Raw genomic sequence first — 20,192 nt, 5'->3', positions numbered from 1 at the left:
GATGAGATGAGGTGAAATGGAGTTTGAGGTTGCATTCCAAGATTATTCCCCTTATACTACATTCGTGTCTGCTTGTACTAGTCCAGACTAATGCCGATTTAATAACATGCCGCAGTGTAACATGGAACACACCACACAGACTCCGAGCTGACCAAGCGCCAGGCAGGGTAACAACAACTACCGTCTTTTAACATCTTTTGGTATGACATGGCCAGGGATCGAATCCCTGACCTTCTGCTCTCCTGGCAGACATTCCGCCACAAGTCCACGGAGGAGGTGGACAAATCTAGGACTTGAACTCATGATTAGCAGATCCAAGCATGACTTTCAGTAAACTGCAGCAGATGACTGGGCAGTCCAAACTAGCCTTAGACACTGAATAATGGTAAAAACATTTGAGAGAGAAAAAGACAAGTAGGTTTGTTGTAGGTGGTTTTTTTATTACACAGAATATGAAAACTGATGACAGATCATAATTTATATAGCACATGATAAAGCAGACAATTAGCACTTTCCATACAATATGGGCTCTGGTAGTTGTGTCCATCTCTGGTGAACAGGCATATCACAGTGTAGTTTACTCCAATCGATGTTCCAATTTTGACACAATGGTGTAGCACTGGAGTGTTCATTCCAACTCTGTGGCCGGTCTTCAGTATCAACTCCTAGCCCTTTCATCATGAAGCTCATAACAATGAGACAAGACAGAGACAGTGAAATAATGTCACTGATATGATAGTGTCCATGTTGGTTAATGGCATCGGTCGTCAGGGTCCCGCCTCCTGGGAGCAGCCTTGATGATGTTGTCTACTCGCAGAATCATCTCGGCAGCCTCGGCAGCACTCAACAACACCTGCCGCTTCACCTGGAACGACTCTGTAATTCCGTTCTTCTCCATGTCATCAATTTTACCTTCGTCCATATCTGAAGAAAATATTTATAATAAATGTTTTCATCTCAGCTGTGACTATTTGAGGCAGTATTTCTAAGTCATAACCTTCAGATATATTCTGAGCTTTCCATTAGTCTATAATGATGTACAATTTTGACACGCCCCCTTCCCACCTACATCATTGCCCATATACTAGAATGCTACACACTATGCAGGCACTACTCACTGGATTCACACACGCCCCCTTCCCACCTACATCATGGCCCATATACTAGAATGCTACACACTATGCAGGCACTACTCACTGGATTCACACACGCCCCCTTCCCACCTACATCATGGCCCATATACTAGAATGCTACACACTATGCAGGCACTACTCACTGGATTCACACACGCCCCCTTCCCACCTACATCATGGCCCATATACTAGAATGCTACACACTATGCAGGCACTACTCACTGGATTCACACACGCCCCCTTCCCACCTACATCATGGCCCATATACTAGAATGCTACACACTATGCAGGCGCTACTCACTGGATTGACACACGCCCCCTTCCCACCTACATCGTGGCCCATATACTAGAATGCTACACACTATGCAGGCACTACTCACTGGATTGACACACGCCCCCTTCCCACCTACATCATTGCCCATATACTAGAATGCTACACACTATGCAGGCACTACTCACTGGATTCACACACGCCCCCTTCCCACCTACATCGTGGCCCATATACTGGAATGCTACACACTATGCAGGCACTACTCACTGGATTGACACAAGCCCCCTTCCCACCTACATCATGGCCCATATACTAGAATGCTACACACTATGCAGGCACTTCTCACTGGATTGCTTCAATTTAAGGAGGCAAACTTCAGATATTCTTCATTATCAAGCAGTAATGAGTAATGCCCTACTTCCATTACACACTCAAGGGAGACAACACAAAGCAGACACTCCACTATAGAAAGTAATACAAGTTGGTTTTTTGGTTCAGGTTTACTTTCTAGCTGTCACAAATTCTTAATTTTAAATTACCGATATTTGCTGGAACAATCGATTTCCAGATATTTTGTCAAACACCAGACACAAATTTGAGCAGTTTTCAGACTGCACTAACTTACTGAGGCCGTATGTGTGCTTCCCTTCCGTGTGGACGGCCCTCAGTTTGGCTATAAGGTCGGCACTGTCGTAACCTGCATTATCAGCTATGGTTGTCGGCAGCTGTAAACACATCACATGTAACACATGAGTGAAGAAGATCACAGTGATAATCAGTATAAGGCACACTCATCAAGCGTCCTTGATCAATGATATGAAATAGTAAGGAATGAACCAATACCGCATATCGCCGTCTAAAGAGCGACCACACCTATAAGGCGACCCCCCAACTCACAGTGAAAACCTTCAAAATCGATGCTAATTTATATAACCCATCACAGTTTGCACCTAAAAGTGAATATGAACGGAGCTTGTTTGTTGTGTAATAGCACTGTCAGCAATATTCCAATCATTAATATAAGAGTCTGGACCAGATAAACCCATGCCATAGGTTATGATGACCTACAATCAACTAAAACACAGAGCATGTTGTTTGTTGTTTAACGCAGCACTCAGCAATATTCCAGCTATATGATGGCAGTCTGTTATATAATGGGTCTGGACCAGACAATCCAGTGATTGACATCAGGAGCATCGCTCTATGCAATTGGGATACGATGACATGCATCAACCAAGTCAGCGAGCCTGACCACCCGATCCAGTTAGTTGCCTCTTACGACAAGCATAGTCGCCTTTTACGGCACTCACGGGTTGCTGAAGACCTATTCTACCCCAGATCTTTATGGGTCGACTGTTATGCAACTATTATCTACAGCTGTATGCAGTGTGCTGAGATCCCAGTCAATTCTTGCCCTCTCATTTCCTTCACAACAAGAAACAGGAATCAAGTGAGTGATTTGGGCCTTAACAGTATTCAATCATAACCATGGTAACAGTTTGCCACTATAACATAGGAAGAAAGCCTGAAGTGATGCAGGTTTTTGACGTTTACCATTTGGGTGAAATCTACAAGCACAGGTATGATGCAGACAAACTTAGAAAACATAATCTGGTCGAACCTTGATTTGAGCCTAAGATCATTGGTTTCTGTCGCGCCTAAGGGAGGCAACTCTGCACAGTGAATAAAGACGACTAGGCCATCTGTACCCCCAACAGGAATCAATACATTGTCGGTATTATTACTCCTTACCATCCTGAGTGCCTTGGCGAAGGCTTCCATTGCCACTGCCTCCTTGCCGGGGGTCTTTGCTGCCAGCTTGGTTACAGCATCGGCCATCAGCATCTCAGAGCTGCCTGTGACACAAACAGAAGGAACATAACACACCATCTCAGCAGTTACTGTATCTTTTCATCAACATCCCAGGAGTACGTGCACTTGAGCGTGGGAGTATGGTTTTACGCCACTTGTAGTACACAATATTCCAGCAATATCACAGCGGGGACACCAGAAATGAACTGAACACATTGTACCCACGTGGGGAATCGAACCTAAGATTTCAACATGAAGCAAATGCTTTAACCACTAGGCTACCCCTATGTACCAATACCCACAAGAACTGTTTTACACCAAGCTGAAGATACATTTACTCCAGTTTGCACTGACTTGCTCTAACGTAACCAGGCATCATTTTCATTAGACTTTACCCTTAACATATTGGCTGTCAAGGTTCAGGCTAGAGACTAGTGTGTAAGACTTCCATGAGCAGCACAGTCTAGCACAGGTAGTGTGTTACCCCCTACATAGCACAATGACCTGTCACAGTCAAGGCTTAACATTGTTCCCCCGTCAGGTCAAGTGAGTGAACAACTTGTGTTTTACGCCATTAACAACCGTATTTCAGTCTTATCAAGGTTTGTTAGCTTATTGTGGGGGAAAAGCCAGAAATGGTGAAGCCCCGAGGTGTTTATCAACCCCAAGACTAGGGGTATGATGCTGACAAACCTAGGATCACAACAGTGCAAACAGGGTATCCGACCCACAACCATAGAACTCTAATGCCTCGGGCAACTGTTTCCCCTGTAAGGTACAGAACCCTGAAGGTATTCACGACACTCATACCCACTAGATACTGAACTACTCATGTAAGAAGAGCGACACATTTCGAATCCCTAATGTTTTCTTGATAGTCATATATAAAAGAATCACTCATTTGACAAAACTACAAGCATTCCTTTAGTTCCGTGTACCTACCTCCTCCAAACACTGTGCGCGTTTCCTTGACAGTCTGCGACAACACACAGAGGGCGTCGTGGAGGGAGCGTTCTGCCTCAGCCAGGATCTGCTGTGTGGCACCACGGAGTACGATGGAACAAGCCTCACCCAACTTCACACCTGCACAACAGCAGCAAGAAAACTTAAACACGGAACCAATATCCACAATAATACATCCTGTTGTTAGTCACATATCCGAAGTCAGTACACAGTTTCTCAGCAAGATCTGATTATAATTTGAAACACAACTTTCCAAACACCCATCATATATAGCAGAAAATGATAAGGACCGTAATAAAAAATACACCATCCAATATCAGGGGATGGGCTTATTGGGATTGCATAAACATAACTCATACATTGCCAAACACACTGTGTTAACATAAATATCTGCAAAAATCAAAATATCTTTCTAAACATTAAGCATAAAGTCTTATTATAGAATCATGGGAATTGGGTACATTTTGTGTTTAAGTGGCAAAATATGTCTGCTGGTGTACTTTCTAAAACATAAAACAATGAGTGAGAACATCTTGTTAGCTGACTTACCTGAGAACTTCAAGAGTTTGTCTTCTCCAATTATGACTTCCTCAATAAGATCACATCTACCAAGCTTTTCTGGATCGGGGTGGTCAAATGTGGAGAAGATCTCACCACCTGGAAGACAAGCAAGCCTAAAAGAATCTAGGACAGACTCTCACATAATCTAGGACAGCCTCTCAAAAAATCTAGGACAGCCTCTCACATAATCTAGGACAGCCCCTCAGAATCTAGGACAGCCTCTCACATAATCTAGGACAGCCCCTCACAGAATCTAGGACAGCCTCTCACATAATTTAGGACAGCTTCTCACACAATCTAGGACAGCTTCTCACACAATCTAGGACAGCCTCTCACAGAATCTTGGACGGCCTCTCACAGATTCTAGGACGGCCTCTCACACAATCTAGGACAGTCTCTCACTGAACCTAGGACAGCCTTTCACAGAACCTAGCACAGTCTCTCATAGAACCTAGGACAGCCTCTCCGATTCTGGGACAGCCTCTCACACAATCTAGGTCAGCCTCTTAAGACCCTTGAAGATTGGTGCTCAATTGTAATTGTCAATATCCAAAAACAACACTGAAAAATATTTGTGTTGAATGAGAGACAGTATTTACTCTTTCAATTCCAGTTACTAAGCAGGGCTGATGGTAAAAAACTGAAAAGTTCCTGCAGCATGAATGATGAGAAGATCTAGCTCTACCAACCTGTGACAAGACCCAGTCTCTCGACACCTTCGAAGTCGGCATGCTCAATGGCCATCACCCCAGCGTCGGCAAAAAGCTGCTCCGGGTAGTTGTAGATGAGTTGTCTGCAAACATCACATCAACATCAGTAAGATATATACAAGAGGACAAACACTATCTCTATAACACCTATTATGTTTTGTTAATAAGGATGACAACTAATATTCATCTCAATACCACCTCGCTTATGGAGGTACTATGTCTTAATTCTTCAGATACAACACTAAGCTAAAGCTACAGGTACACCACTAAGATAACTCTTCAGGTATGCCACTAAGATAACTCTTCAGGTACACCACTAAGATAACTCTTCAGGTACACCACTAAGATAACTCTTCAGGTACACCACTAAGATAACTCTTCAGGTACACCACTAAGATAACTCTACAGGTACACCACTAAGATAACTCTTCAGGTACACCACTAAGATAACTCTTCAGGTACACCACTAAGATAACTCTTCAGGTACACCACTAAGATAACTCTTCAGGTACACCACTAAGATAACTCTTCAGGTACACCACTAAGATAACTCTACAGGTACACCACTAAGATAACTCTTCAGGTACATCACTAAGATAACTCTACAGGTACACCACTAAGATAACTCTTCAGGTACACCACTAAGATAACTCTTCAGGTACACCACTAAGATAACTCTTCAGGTACACCACTAAGATAACTCTTCAGGTACACCACTAAGATAACTCTTCAGGTACTCCACTAAGATAACTCTACAGGTACACCACTAAGATAACTCTTCAGGTACACCACTAAGATAACTCTACAGGTACTCCACTAAGATAACTCTTCAGGTACACCACTAAGATAACTCTTCAGGTACTCCACTAAGATAACTCTACAGGTACACCACTAAGATAACTCTTCAGGTACTCCACTAAGATAACTCTACAGGTACACCACTAAGATAACTCTTCAGGTACTCCACTAAGATAACTCTACAGGTACACCACTAAGATAACTCTTCAGGTACACCACTAAGATAACTCTACAGGTACACCACTAAGATAACTCTTCAGGTACTCCACTAAGATAACTATACAGGTACACCACTAAGATAACTCTTCAGGTACTCCACTAAGATAACTCTACAGGTACACCACTAAGATAACTCTTCAGGTACTCCACTAAGATAACTCTACAGGTACACCACTAAGATAACTCTTCAGGTACTCCACTAAGATAACTCTACAGGTACACCACTAAGATAACTCTTCAGGTACACCACTAAGATAACTCTACAGGTACACCACTAAGATAACTCTTCAGGTACTCCACTAAGATAACTATACAGGTACACCACTAAGATAACTCTACAGGTACACCACTAAGATAACTCTACAGGTACACCACTAAGATAACTCTTCAGGTACACCACTAAGATAACTCTTCAGGTACATCACTAAGATAACTCTACAGGTACACCACTAAGATAACTCTTCAGGTACACCACTAAGATAACTCTTCAGGTACACCACTAAGATAACTCTTCAGGTACACCACTAAGATAACTCTTCAGGTACACCACTAAGATAACTCTTCAGGTACTCCACTAAGATAACTCTACAGGTACACCACTAAGATAACTCTTCAGGTACACCACTAAGATAACTCTACAGGTACTCCACTAAGATAACTCTTCAGGTACACCACTAAGATAACTCTTCAGGTACACCACTAAGATAACTCTACAGGTACACCACTAAGATAACTCTTCAGGTACTCCACTAAGATAACTCTACAGGTACACCACTAAGATAACTCTTCAGGTACACCACTAAGATAACTCTACAGGTACACCACTAAGATAACTCTTCAGGTACTCCACTTAGATAACTATACAGGTACACCACTAAGATAACTCTACAGGTACACCACTAAGATAACTCTACAGGTACACCACTAAGATAACTCTTCAGGTACACCACTAAGATAACTCTTCAGGTACACCACTAAGATAACTCTTCAGGTACACCACTAAGATAACTCTTCAGGTACACCACTAAGATAACTCTACAGGTACACCACTAAGATAACTCTACAGGTACACCACTAAGATAACTCTACAGATACTCCACTAAGATAACTCTACAGGTACACCACTAAGATAACTCTACAGGTACACCACTAAGATAACTCTTTAGGTACACCACTAAGATAACTCTTCAGGTACTCCACTAAGATAACTCTACAGGTACTCCACTAAGATAACTCTACAGGTACGCCACTAAGATAACTTCAGGTACGCCACTAAGATAACTCTACAGGTACACCACTAAGATAACTCTACAGATACACCACTTAGATAACTCTACTGGTACACCACTAAGCCTCACCTGTTGATGAAGACGTTGCAGCCGGAGCTGACAATTCTGTTCACCTTTTCCTTCATCTTCTCTTTCTCTGCAATCTCCAAATCTGCTACTTTTGACACAGCATCAACACGCACTCTTGTTCCAAAAACCTAAAAGAAGACAATTTTACAAGTAGTGTTGGGATTTAATCACAGCACAAACATGGTACAGCACATTTCAGGGATCAGTGTGATCTGGTGTGACAACCCTTTCACAACTTACATGTTTTGTCAACCACTAATTGGTCTTAAAACAAGTCCCAGTATTAACAGCTATTGTCTATACACACGCAGAGAGTACTTCATAGAGAAGCTCACTCCCTGAAACTCTTGATCGTGCATAGCTGACCTGACCCCAGTTCCAGCATCAGAAAAAACTCCTCATTTCCGACAATCTAGTTATGTTCAATAAACCATTCAGCCATTCAGAGCTCATGGCATCTACCCCTGCACTGAATCACAACGGGGGGGCTGAAAGACAACCTGGACTTCTAGGCGTCCTAGTTTCCCAAGGTATCTTTGTACCCACAACACACACTGACACTCACCTTGATCTTGTCTGTATCCATAGGTGTGTTTGCAATAAGGATCTTGGCTTTCTCAATTCTCTTTGGCTGATTTACACCTATTTTCTTGTCAAGCAGAAATCCTGTAATTTTAATTCATGCTGTCAATTGCATGGAACAAATTCTCAATACATAAAGTTTGTCAAATAAAATTATGAAAATAAACATGTAAATATCTATAAACAGAAAATGGAGTGTGTTTTGTATGAAATTGAGTCTACCACAAAGTGAGTGAGTGAGTATGGTTTTACGCCGCTTTTAGCAATATTCCAGCAACATCACGGCGGGGGACACCAGAAATGGGCTTCACACATTGTACCCATGTCGGGAATCGAACCCGGGTCTTCAGCTTGACGAGGGAACGCTTTAACCACAAACTACCCGACCGCCCCCTACCACAAAGAAAACCAGATATGACTCAGCAGTGTGGTGAACATAACAGGTATTCCACTTTCACTCAGGGTATTTTTTGTTATTTGTTACTGAACACAACACTTAACATTTCGTCTTTCTATCTTGGTCTTCCCTATGTTTCCCATCCTGAATAGTACACTGTAATTATGATGTGTAACTGTGTATGTATGCCCTAAGACAGACTTACCTTCTTCTAGGTAGGAGTCCTGGAGTTGACCACCGAGCTTCTTAATAATCTGGATGGCGTCCAAATTGCCACTTCCCTGTACACAAACAAAGAATTACATTCGATGCAGGGATAACAATTGCTACCTTTGCTAGAGTAAGCTTCATTTCCAGGTCAGACACGATCAGATGCTTAAAAACGAGTAAGTTGGTGAATAAACTCTGGAGTCAGTAATATTCCAGCTACAACATCATGGCAATCTGAAGGCAAACTTTTGACTGAAAGCATGAGCAACAATCACCGTCATCAGGGTACAGTCAGAGACGGACTACTTGACAACAATCACCGTCATCAGGGTACATTCAGAGACGGACCACTTGACAACAATCACCATCATCAGGGTACAATCAGAGACGGACCACCTGACAACAATCACCGTCATCAGGGTACAGTCAGAGACGGACCACCTGACAACAATCACCGTCATCAGGGTACATTCAGAGACGGACCACCTGACAACAATCACCGTCATCAGGGTACAGTCAGAGACGGACCACTTGACAACAATCACCGTCATCAGGGTACAATGAGAGACGGACCACTTGACAACAATCACCATCATCAGGGTACAATTAGAGATGGACCACCTGACAACAATCCCCATTATCGTGGTGCAGTCAGAGATGGACCACCAGACAACAATCCTGTCATCGGGGTACAGGCAGAGAGACCGACCACCTGACAACAATCCCCATCATCATGATACAGTCACAGAAAGGACCACTTGATAACAACCGCAATCATCTGGGAACAGTCACAGAGACGGACCACCTGACAACAATCACCATCATTGGGGTACAGTCACAGAGACGGACCACCTGACAACAATCACCATCATTGGGGTACAGTCACAGAGACGGACCACCTGACAACAATCACCATCATTGGGGTACAGTCACAGAGACGGACCACCTGACAACAATCACCATCATCTGGGTACAGTCACAGAGACTGACCACCTGACAACAATCACCATCATTGGGGTACAGTCACAGAGACGGACCACCTGACAACAATCACCATCATTGGGGTACAGTCACAGAGACGGACCACCTGACAACAATCACCATCATTGGGGTACAGTCACAGAGACGGACCACCTGACAACAATCACCATCATTGGGGTACAGTCACAGAGACGGACCACCTGACAACAATCACCATCATTGGGGTACAGTCACAGAGACGGACCACCTGACAACAATCACCATCATCTGGGTACAGTCACAGAGACGGACCACCTGACAACAATCACCATCATCTGGGAACAGTCACAGAGACGGACCACCTGACAACAATCACCATCATTGGGGTACAGTCACAGAGACAGACCACTTGACAACAATCACCATCATTGGGGTACAGTCACAGAGACAGACCACCTGACAACAATCACCATCATTGGGGTACAGTCACAGAGACAGACCACCTGACAACAATCACCATCATTGGGGTACAGTCACAGAGACGGACCACCTGACAACAATCACCATCATTGGGGTACAGTCACAGAGACGGACCACCTGACAACAATCACCATCATCTGGGAACAGTCACAGAGACGGACCACCTGACAACAATCACCATCATTGGGGTACAGTCACAGAGACAGACCACCTGACAACAATCACCATCATTGGGGTACTGTCACAGAGACAGACCACCTTAAAATCATCAAGGTACCATCAGAGAGCCAGAATATGTGACAATCAAAGGATGCTGGTGGCATATTTCTCTCAATAAAGGAATTCTAAAAGTGAAAAACAATATTGCTTGCTTACTTATTTGAAAGTACACGCCACGGCAAACCGTGCCCCTCCCCACTCCCCACATCCCGCAACTACTGTTGTGATGCTTACCTTGAGTCGAAGGACAGCGTCTACTGCCAGGTTGGAGAAGTAGTCTTTGTGTTGTGTGAGGATCTTGGAGCTCAGTGTGGTTCTGGCAATGTTCATTAGGTCTGCTCGGAACTTGGCAGGATCTTTGCTGAAATGGGAGGCCTTACTTTGACAAATTTTGCAAACTTACTTTTTAGATACTTTTCTTTTTGTTGTTAATAGTTAGTTGATTCTCATAACTAACACCACTGTGCGTTGTGCAGAAGCCAAGGGATCACAGGAAACGTTTAACTTGCAACAGCAAAATCTTGGGAATCTTTTGATTCTGATTCCAAAAACAACAGATTCAAGTGATTTCTCTGACTTATACCAGATCCTGGTTGATATATAATTTCTCTTTAATTTTACGTAATGACCTCCAGTTTTATTTGTTTAAAATGCATGTCTTCCTTGATCAGAATCAACTTCAACAACAGCTTGACATCATCGTAATTGTTTAAGACTTGATATTCCATTCCAAATCATATCAAGCCATCAGCTAACACTTGTTACAGTTTTAAAAAGCTTAAAGTTGTTCATTTTCTTCATGTAAGCAGCAGTAGAAAGCCTCTGGAGTACTGGTATAAGCCAGCAGTGAGAACACAAAACAAACCACTTCTTAGTGTCCATGTACACATGTAGCATTTGGCAAACCGGCTGTTATTTATGACATGTAATTACTCATCCTCGGGTTGTCTCTGGGCTGCTAGATGTGGGGGTTCCACATTTGGAAACATACATACCAACCAATCTCTTTTCAACACAATCAACACCCTTTAACAATATGTCTTCGGTGTTTCTGTCGAACGAGCTGTGAACAGCTAAATGGTGAAACCAAACATTGATCGGCATTCACAAGTCAAAAGAGTCCATTACCCATGATCCCTGGCTACTTTCTTGAGTGCATCCCTGGCCTCGTCCACAGCCTTCCTCCAGCCAGCAATGATGGTCTGTGGGTGGATCTTCTGACTGACCAATCCCTCGGCTTCCTGCAACAACAATATAGGACAGGGCATCACAATATCATCTGTCTGTTGTTCCATACTGCACTGCTATTTTTCTAACTATGAGGCAGCAGCCTGTAAATTATCAAGTCTGTGCAAGACAAGCATTGTATGTTAAACTGGGCATAAATGTAAAACACAAACATCCTGATCCCAACTGGACATGTTTAAGTTGTTTCCCAACCGCCATGCTCCTCAGTAACAAATTCATACTAAAGGTTGGACAGAGATATAGTGTTAATCATCAAAGGAGGTCAGGAGATCCTTGTGGTTTTTGAGTAGATAAGGGGTTCCTGGTGTGATTGAGATTTGATCCTGTAGTATTTGATTTCAGGGACCCCCTTAGATGCTACTGTTAAGGTGGAAATGGGGTTTAACGTTGCGTCCAAGATTATTGCACTTATATAGAGACGTGCATGTACAAGTGTGTGTGTGTTGCTGCTTGTACTAGTCCAGACTGATGCCGATTTATCTCACTGAGATACCATGCTGCAGTTTAACATGAATACCCCACTCAGAAACAGTATACTGACTCCGAGCCGACCAGTCCTTGTTTTAGCCCCTTAATGCCAAGCGCCAGACAGGGTAACAACAAGTACCATCTTTTAACGTCTTTTGGTATGACGCGGCCGGGGATCAAACCCCGGACCTTCCGCTCTTCGGGCGGACGCTCTACCACTAGACCACGGAGGCGGTCTTACTGTTAAGGTAATGACAAGGACCCCTTAATATCCATGCTTAATATCGAATACTGTTTTCCATCATGGTATTTTAATCTATCAGTCTATGTGTTGGCAGGCGGTGTGTTTTTGTGTTTGCTTGTTCAAACTAATATCTAACCAAATAAACAGTTGTGTAAAATCAACCTGGGAAAAGGCCTCCCTACATGATCAAGCCTACAAACTCCTATTGCTGTCATGGCCATAACACGAGATGCGCAGTAAAGCAGTATGCATGTAAAGGGAAGTATCTGAGTGCTATATTGTTAAGTATTAGGATCGGTTTTTTTGCTTTGAAAATGGAAATAAAAACAAAACTTTATGATGATGCAGGCGGTGCTTTAGAACCAAGACTTTTTTTTTTAGCCTAAAGGAGGGCATACCCTGAGCAGTTCACACGCCAGCACTACAACCGAAGTGGTTCCATCTCCAACCTCATCATCCTGAACCTTGGAAATATCTGAAACCAAAACACGTGTCTTTCACAGGTGAACACAGACGTAACATAAATTACCAATGTATAAACATCTGAGTGGCTAAGAGAATTTACGGTTTTACACCACTAAAACAATACAGCATTACAAAAGAAAAAGTGAGTGAGTAAGGTTTTACACTGCTTTAAGCAATATTCGAGCAATATCATGGCGGGGGACACCAGAAATGGGCTTCACACATTGTACCCATGTCGGGAATCGAACCTGGGTCTCCGGCGTGACGAGCTAACGCTTTAACCACTAGGCTACCTGACCACTCCGACACAAAAGCATTAACTCACAACATGTAACCAATCAACCAATACCCATTTTAGATAGCTTCAACATTTTCACAAACAACAAGCATGGGGTAATTGTTGCCGAGTCCGGAATCCCAGCAATGGATTGTTTATAAACAATTTCCCAATTAGATTTGTTTTTTGTATGCTGTTTAAGGCTGCACTCATCATTATCCCAGCTATATGCTGACGATCTGTAAATGACGAGTCTAGGACAGACAATCCAGTGATTGACATCATGAACATTGATCAAACAGAATTAGGATGCAATGACATGCATCTGCCAAGTCAGCAAGTCTTACAACCCAATCCCGAAATTAGGTAGTGTCTACGTTAGTGATCGAAAATCAGACAACTACACGGTAGATAACGATTCAAACACGTAATAAAAAAGGAAAAAGGAAATATTTATATTGTTATGTTACGTTGTGAGCGGAATATATTTTCTAATCATGCAATCTCTAAAGTTTAACACAATACTACTGTTACGGACTGTGCGAATCAAAATAATTTTTAAATCATAGTCTAAAGTGGAAGTCACCTCTTACGACAAGCATAGTTTTCTTTTATGGCAAGCATGGGTCGTTGAAGAAGGTTTCACAATTAGATTTAGAGCAATCAGAAATGTGTTGTTTTCCCCTGGGGCAGTACGCAAGACATCCACTGACCTACAAGAACCTTGGCTGCTGGGTTGTCGACACCAATAGCTCTGAGGATGGTCGCCCCATCATTTGTGACTTCTACTGAATTGGAGCCCTGCAAGATCTTGTCCATACCCTTGGGACCAAGGGTGCTCTTCACCAGGTCACCAATAGCGATGGCCCCAACAAATGAAGACTGTAAACAAAGAAACTTAATTCAGCATGGTTATGTCCAATGAAGTTTCAATTTTTTTAATAATCATTTCAATGCTCTCTAACCATGTTAACATGTGTATAGTTCAAACATGACAAACAAATGATTTGATAAGCTTTAAATAAACAAAACAGGATTAATCACATGCCTAGATTACCTCAATCTCATTAAATCGGATACAAGCTCACGCTACCGCTGAGGACATCCCATAACAGGTCATGTCAGAACGACCTTTCACGAACTTTAACCGACCAATGAAATTACTAACAGGAAGTCAACATTAGCCACTAAGAAAGCAGCTTTCTTAAGCATTGCAGCACTAGTTTCGACTTCCACTTTAGACTATGATTTAAAACTTATTTTGAATCAGTCACACAGTTCGTAACAGTAGTATTGTGTTAAACTTTAGAGATTGCATGATTAGAAAATATATTCCGCGAACAACGTAACATAACAATATGAATATTTCCTTTTTCCTTTTTTATTACGTGTTTGAATCATTATCTACCGTGTAGTTGTCCGATTTTCGATCACTAACGTAGACACTACCTAATTTCGTTTATCTGACATACTCGTTAATCCGACCTAATCATATGCAACCAACAATGTCGGATTAACGGGACTTGACTGTAGCTTACTGTATCACATCACACTCGGCAATATAACATGATATATACCAGCTAAATCACTGTGACATGTAAATAATCGAGTCTTGACCAGACAATCCAAATTATTTCTTTTTGTTAACTCATTGTTAATCGTTTCTAACACATCTTTTTACTCAAGAATATGGTCCCATATCCAGTTCTATGTAGACAGCCCCTGTATCCTACACCATACATGAACAGCCATACATCAATGGTACATTGCTAATAATGTCCATAGATGTATACCATATTTTAAAATGTTAGTAAAGTAATGTTCTTGGACATGTTTCATTTCATTGTTAGTTTTACACACACATCAGTGTTTAATACTGTGTACAAGAGAGAGTTTTTTTAAAATTAAACCAGTTGTGATTAGATACAATCCAACAAGTAGTACTGATACTACCAAACAGTGTATGGTCAGGAGTAGTAAAGCAACAGCAACAATATAAACAAACAAAATGAATCTGAATGATCATCGTTGAAAACAAGGACCACTCACCAGACGGGCTGTTTCTGATTTTTCTTCCTCCGCCCCAGCACTGAGGATCTGTACAGGATTCAGGGACAGCTAAAACGAAAAAAATATTTTCTGTGATAAACACGACAAAAAGGGTATTGCACAGTTTGTATCAAATTTACAGAGATCTACTGAAGGTCGAAGCCTCTGACCCCCGATGACAGGCTGGTTGGTTGGTTTGTTGTTTAACGCCGCACTCAGCAATATTCCAGCTATATGACGGCGGTCTGTAAATAGTCGAGTCTGGACCAGACAATCCAGTGATTGATATCATGAGCATTGATCCACGCAATCTAGATCGATGACATGCATCAACCAAGTCAGCGAGGCTGACCACCCGATCCCTGTAGTCGCCTTTTACGACAAGCATAGTCACCTTTTACGGCAAGCATCAGGGTTTGCCCTAGACATTAAAAATTGGAAGTCATCATGACCCCCAACTTTTCAGATTAGATGTCATTCATCAATTTTTGGGAGTCATATTAACTAATCTCAGAATCTCGCTATCAGGATGAAAAATGAAGTAAACATAAATCATCTGCTTGCAGCAAATCTGATCCACAATTGGGTAGATCCCTCTAGGAACGTAATGACAGACGATCATGATTGGCAGATGGACTATGTTCAATTTTTAGCTTGAGGGAATCCAAGAGCAAAGAGAAAACAATGTCGACATCAGCACTGATCAGCAGTCACAAAAATAAATTATCAGCAGGTTTTAATAATGTTATTACAGTGTTCCCTCGTTATTGCGCCCTTTTAATATAGCGCTGACTGTGTTATCTCAAACGGTACCGTAAAGCATGGCTCCCAAAATTTACTAACATTTTCAATAAACTCAAGTTTTCCAATTACACGATGGTTTCCCCCATCTCAGAAAACATTATCAGCTGATCACCGCGATCACGTAACACCGGAAATACCTGTCAACAAATCAGAACTGAAGTACGTAATTTAATCCTATTGTTATAATATCTGGTAATAAAAAAATCATTGTTTATCTGGACTAATGTTTCCAATATATTTTAATTATATTCAAAATTTCATTCAATTATAATAATATTGTTTACAATAATTACGGCGACATCATATGCGAAGTGATTGGTAGATCGCACAACTCACCGTTATTAACAGCAACCACGGTCAGATTACCGCTATTGACGCCTTGAAAAGAACTTTAGTTGACAGAGAATGGATACATATATCATAAATGCCATACTTTGATTCGTTAAAAGTCATATTTGTTATAGTTTGACGATTCTATGTCAACACGTAATTCTCGCCATCACGCAATCACGTGCATGGGAGCCTTGACGGTGACTGGTCAGACTGGTTCCATGTAAAAAATAATAACCGGCAATAGCGGTTATTATTATTTTAAATATGTTTACTAAAAGCTGCATCTTAATTAACAAGATATTGGAATATATTATTCCTGATAAAAAAATAGTTTCAGATACAACTTTTGCCGATCCTTGCATTAAAATCCTGTAAAGTTATATCATTGGGTGTGTCTTGACCGAATGACCGGTAGATTCCAAGAAAACGTGTGTACAGCTGATTGCTGTGTTCGGCTTAGTTTACGAGAAAATACACAAGGTAATCTTAATCCCTGGATATAAAACAATGCCTAGCTGAACAAAAAATACAATAAACGGTAAATCAACGTGTCTGGTGATTTTTATCTCAAATTTCGAATTTGTACTGACGAAGTTTCTCATCACCCGTTCGTTTGCCGGACTTCGCTGAAGGGGTACGGTGTAATTTTTTCTGCGCACAATATTCAAATTTCTTTTTTTCCAAAATATTGAACCCACTAGAGGGGGGTGCACATTATACATGGGTGCGCACTATATTCAAGAAAACGGTATAATGTTTTGTTGGCCGTCTACCACCTGCGACTCGACCTTCGTTAAACCGCTGATCATCTATAACGCTCATCAATTATTTGGACCCCGAAGGTAGCATTGTAGCGAGGGATCACTGTATTTTCTTTCTGACAAACGGAAAGGTTTCAATTTACTAATTGTAATGACTGTTTCATTGCGTCAACACTGACGCAGTAGAAAATATTTTTAGCGTATTTTCAATTATTTATGCATCAAATACGCAGGTTTTCTGCGTCAGGGCGAACCCTGAAGCATGGGTTGCTGAAGACCTATTCTACCCCGGAATCTTCACGGGTTCCCCAATGACAGGTAAAACAAGACATGCAGAATTGACAAATATTATCTCCCTTGAGTGAAATAAGGGGTTTATTTGTCATATTCCTTCATTCCTTGACATCGTTATATTTTTAAGATTACCAGTCAAGATCTAAAACGGGCACAACAAAATAGCAATAATGCTGGAAAAAACCACTAGGCCTAAAAAATCAATGAAGTAAAAAAAGAATTGAGTCTACAGGAGATTACATCTTATCATGTTTTACTAATTGCGGCGCAGCCTAATTAGGGAACTGCAGGGAATTGTCTTTTGTAGTTGTGGGTAGATGTCTGTGCCGACAACGGCCTGAACAGCGACACACGGTCTAGTACAGAGTTACTTAGAAACAGAATGTTTTGAAAAGATCTCATCCTTCTATCTGATAAAGACAGAACTTGACAAAATCATTGCGATATGAGTTAGAAAGCTAAATATAAAATAAAATCAGATCTGCATTTGACCCACTACATTTTATGTCTTGAATACTCATGACAAACTTGGCTAGGCCTAGTCAGAATGTTGCCGGTGCACGTGGGTTCATAAACAAACGCTTGCTTGACTACATTGAATGACAAATATTTGCTAAACATAAATATCAACCGAATTGAGGTATCGAAAATAGATATCACATACCATGTTGAAACCTGGAGACTACGATTCACAAGAAATGGTCACTAATTCTTCCAGAATGTTCGTCTTGCTCAGGCTAAAACATGCGGTTTCTAAGTCTCGTTTGGTCTCGTTTTTCTTCACACTGGGTTCGTGTTGTCAAATAACTATAGGAAAACTACGCTCATGCGGACTCGCATTTGAAGAGAAAATCTAGTTGCGATGTATTCTCGTTGGGTTCTTCAAAAGTATGGAACAGGAAACAAACGACAAATGCATACTAATGACTCGCACAAATAAGTCACCATGAGTTATAACAGGAATTAAATCTTGTTCCCATGTACATTTTTGTCACTGTTTTATGTCGTTATTATTTAAAAAGTCTCCTTTATGGAAATGAATATACCATTAAAGCTACTGAAGCTACCGACCAAACATATTGTGAAAACGTGACCTCGTCTATGATTTTTTTGCGACTTTTTTATTTTATTGTTATAATTAGTTACATGGTCCTGTGGTATAATACACAATGACCCAGGTAATGTTTGTCAATGAAGAACCCATGCTGAGACTTGAGACATTATAGTACTCAGTTGTTTGTAAAAAGCAGCTATTAATTATTATTTTTCACAATATCTAACCTGCGATTTCGAAGTACAAATAATCAAATTGTTGCGGTCTAAAGGATGTATTGGCGTTAGGTTGAATGTCTTGTTAATGAAGGTGCTGACCGTGACTCCCTTTTCATGACCACAAGTCTTATTTTATATATGTTTAATAAATAAATTAATTCCGTTTATTACACAATAAAAACTCACGAGTGAGTGAGTGAGTGAGTGAGGTGTGTTTAACGCCGCTTTTAACAGTATTCCAGTTATATCACGGCGTGTCAGCTTAATGAGGGAGGAAAGCCCGAAGTGATGCAGGTCTCAGACGTTTAAAAATTACCACTTCGGTGAAACCCACGAGCACGGGTATGGTGCTGACATACCTAGAAACATAATCGGGGCGAACCGGGATTTGAACCCACAATCATAGGTTTCTGGCGTGCCCAAGGGACGCAACTCTGCACAGCGAATCGCGGCGCCTAAGACGACTGGGCCACCCGTGCCCCCAAAACAAATCACGATTATCCTTAGGTAGCTAGAATAGGTCCCTCACGAAAATGAATATTTGTTGGTCCTGATTTCCACCTAAACGACATGGATGGTTGTCCATACACTCATCCACTGGTTTGGCTGATCCAGATTCCACCCTTTACAGTCCACGATGATGTCATTTGACCTGTCGTCATATTTCATGTAGCGGATTAATTCCATTGAAGCGGTAGTAAAATATAAACACACACCTTAAAACCTTGATTTTGTATTGTGTTATGCATGAGAGAATGGAGCAGTATTTCCGTTATTTCACACGACATATTAGATTGATGTGAGGGGAAAGGAATAAGTGACGCAGGTCTTACACGTGTACCCACGACAAGGGTATGGTGCTGAACTTATAAATATAATAGGGGCAAACATGGATTCAAACCCATCATCTAGGTTTGCAACCGTCCACATCGAATTGCCGCGGCTTAGACCATTGGGCCACTGTGTCCCCTGTTAATCGGGGAATAAAACTATCACAATCCCAGGACACGTTGTGACCTCACTTACACACAATGGTGTTGCATACAGGGTGAATGCAGTAGCCCTGTACCCCAGGGCATGGATCACTGTGACGTCATTCACACTACAATAGTGCACGTTGTGATAGGGGTGCGTTGCAAAGCGCCAATCGCTTGCAAGCGATGTTCAGCGATTCGCCTTACAACAATGCGCTAACTTTACGCCGCTTGCAAGCGAAACAATCGCTTGCTGAGGACGCTTCGTGTCAAACCAAAATGGCGGATGACTTTGACAATTCATGACTGGATCAACGAGGAAATGAGCAA

At 41.7% G+C, this 20,192-nt stretch overlaps 1 protein-coding gene across 1 annotated transcript; it reads right to left on the bottom strand.

The window, feature by feature from the left end:
• Positions 1-419: 419 nt before the first annotated feature.
• Positions 420-18,437, bottom strand: LOC124126821 (T-complex protein 1 subunit beta-like). The gene is made up of 15 exons (XM_046490350.2): positions 18,281-18,437; positions 15,425-15,493; positions 14,089-14,257; positions 13,032-13,108; positions 11,802-11,914; positions 10,908-11,034; positions 9,010-9,085; positions 8,391-8,491; positions 7,826-7,953; positions 5,430-5,533; positions 4,729-4,836; positions 4,159-4,299; positions 3,157-3,260; positions 2,030-2,129; positions 420-924 (listed from the first exon to the last, which is right to left on the bottom strand). The coding sequence occupies exons 1-15, from the start codon at positions 18,281-18,283 to the stop codon at positions 752-754; spliced, it is 1,593 nt and encodes a 530-aa protein (XP_046346306.1). The 5' UTR covers positions 18,284-18,437; the 3' UTR covers positions 420-751.
• Between the last annotated feature and the right edge of the window lie 1,755 nt (positions 18,438-20,192).

Source organism: Haliotis rufescens, unplaced genomic scaffold, assembly GCF_023055435.1.
Source record: "Haliotis rufescens isolate VD_foot unplaced genomic scaffold, xgHalRufe1.0.p SCAF_5, whole genome shotgun sequence".
In the NCBI taxonomy this organism is placed as follows: Eukaryota; Metazoa; Mollusca; class Gastropoda; order Lepetellida; family Haliotidae; genus Haliotis; species Haliotis rufescens.
Note: the sequence above shows the minus strand (reverse complement) of the source record. Positions and strands in the feature narration are given on the sequence as shown.

Coding starts and splice junctions, on each gene's coding strand:
- LOC124126821 (XM_046490350.2), bottom strand. Junction 11,035..11,801: donor AAAGTAGCCAGGGATCATGG/GTAATGGACTCT, acceptor CTCCCATTTCAG/CAAAGATCCTGCCAAGTTCC. Junction 2,130..3,156: donor TCGCCAAGGCACTCAGGATG/GTAAGGAGTAAT, acceptor ATGTGTTTACAG/CTGCCGACAACCATAGCTGA.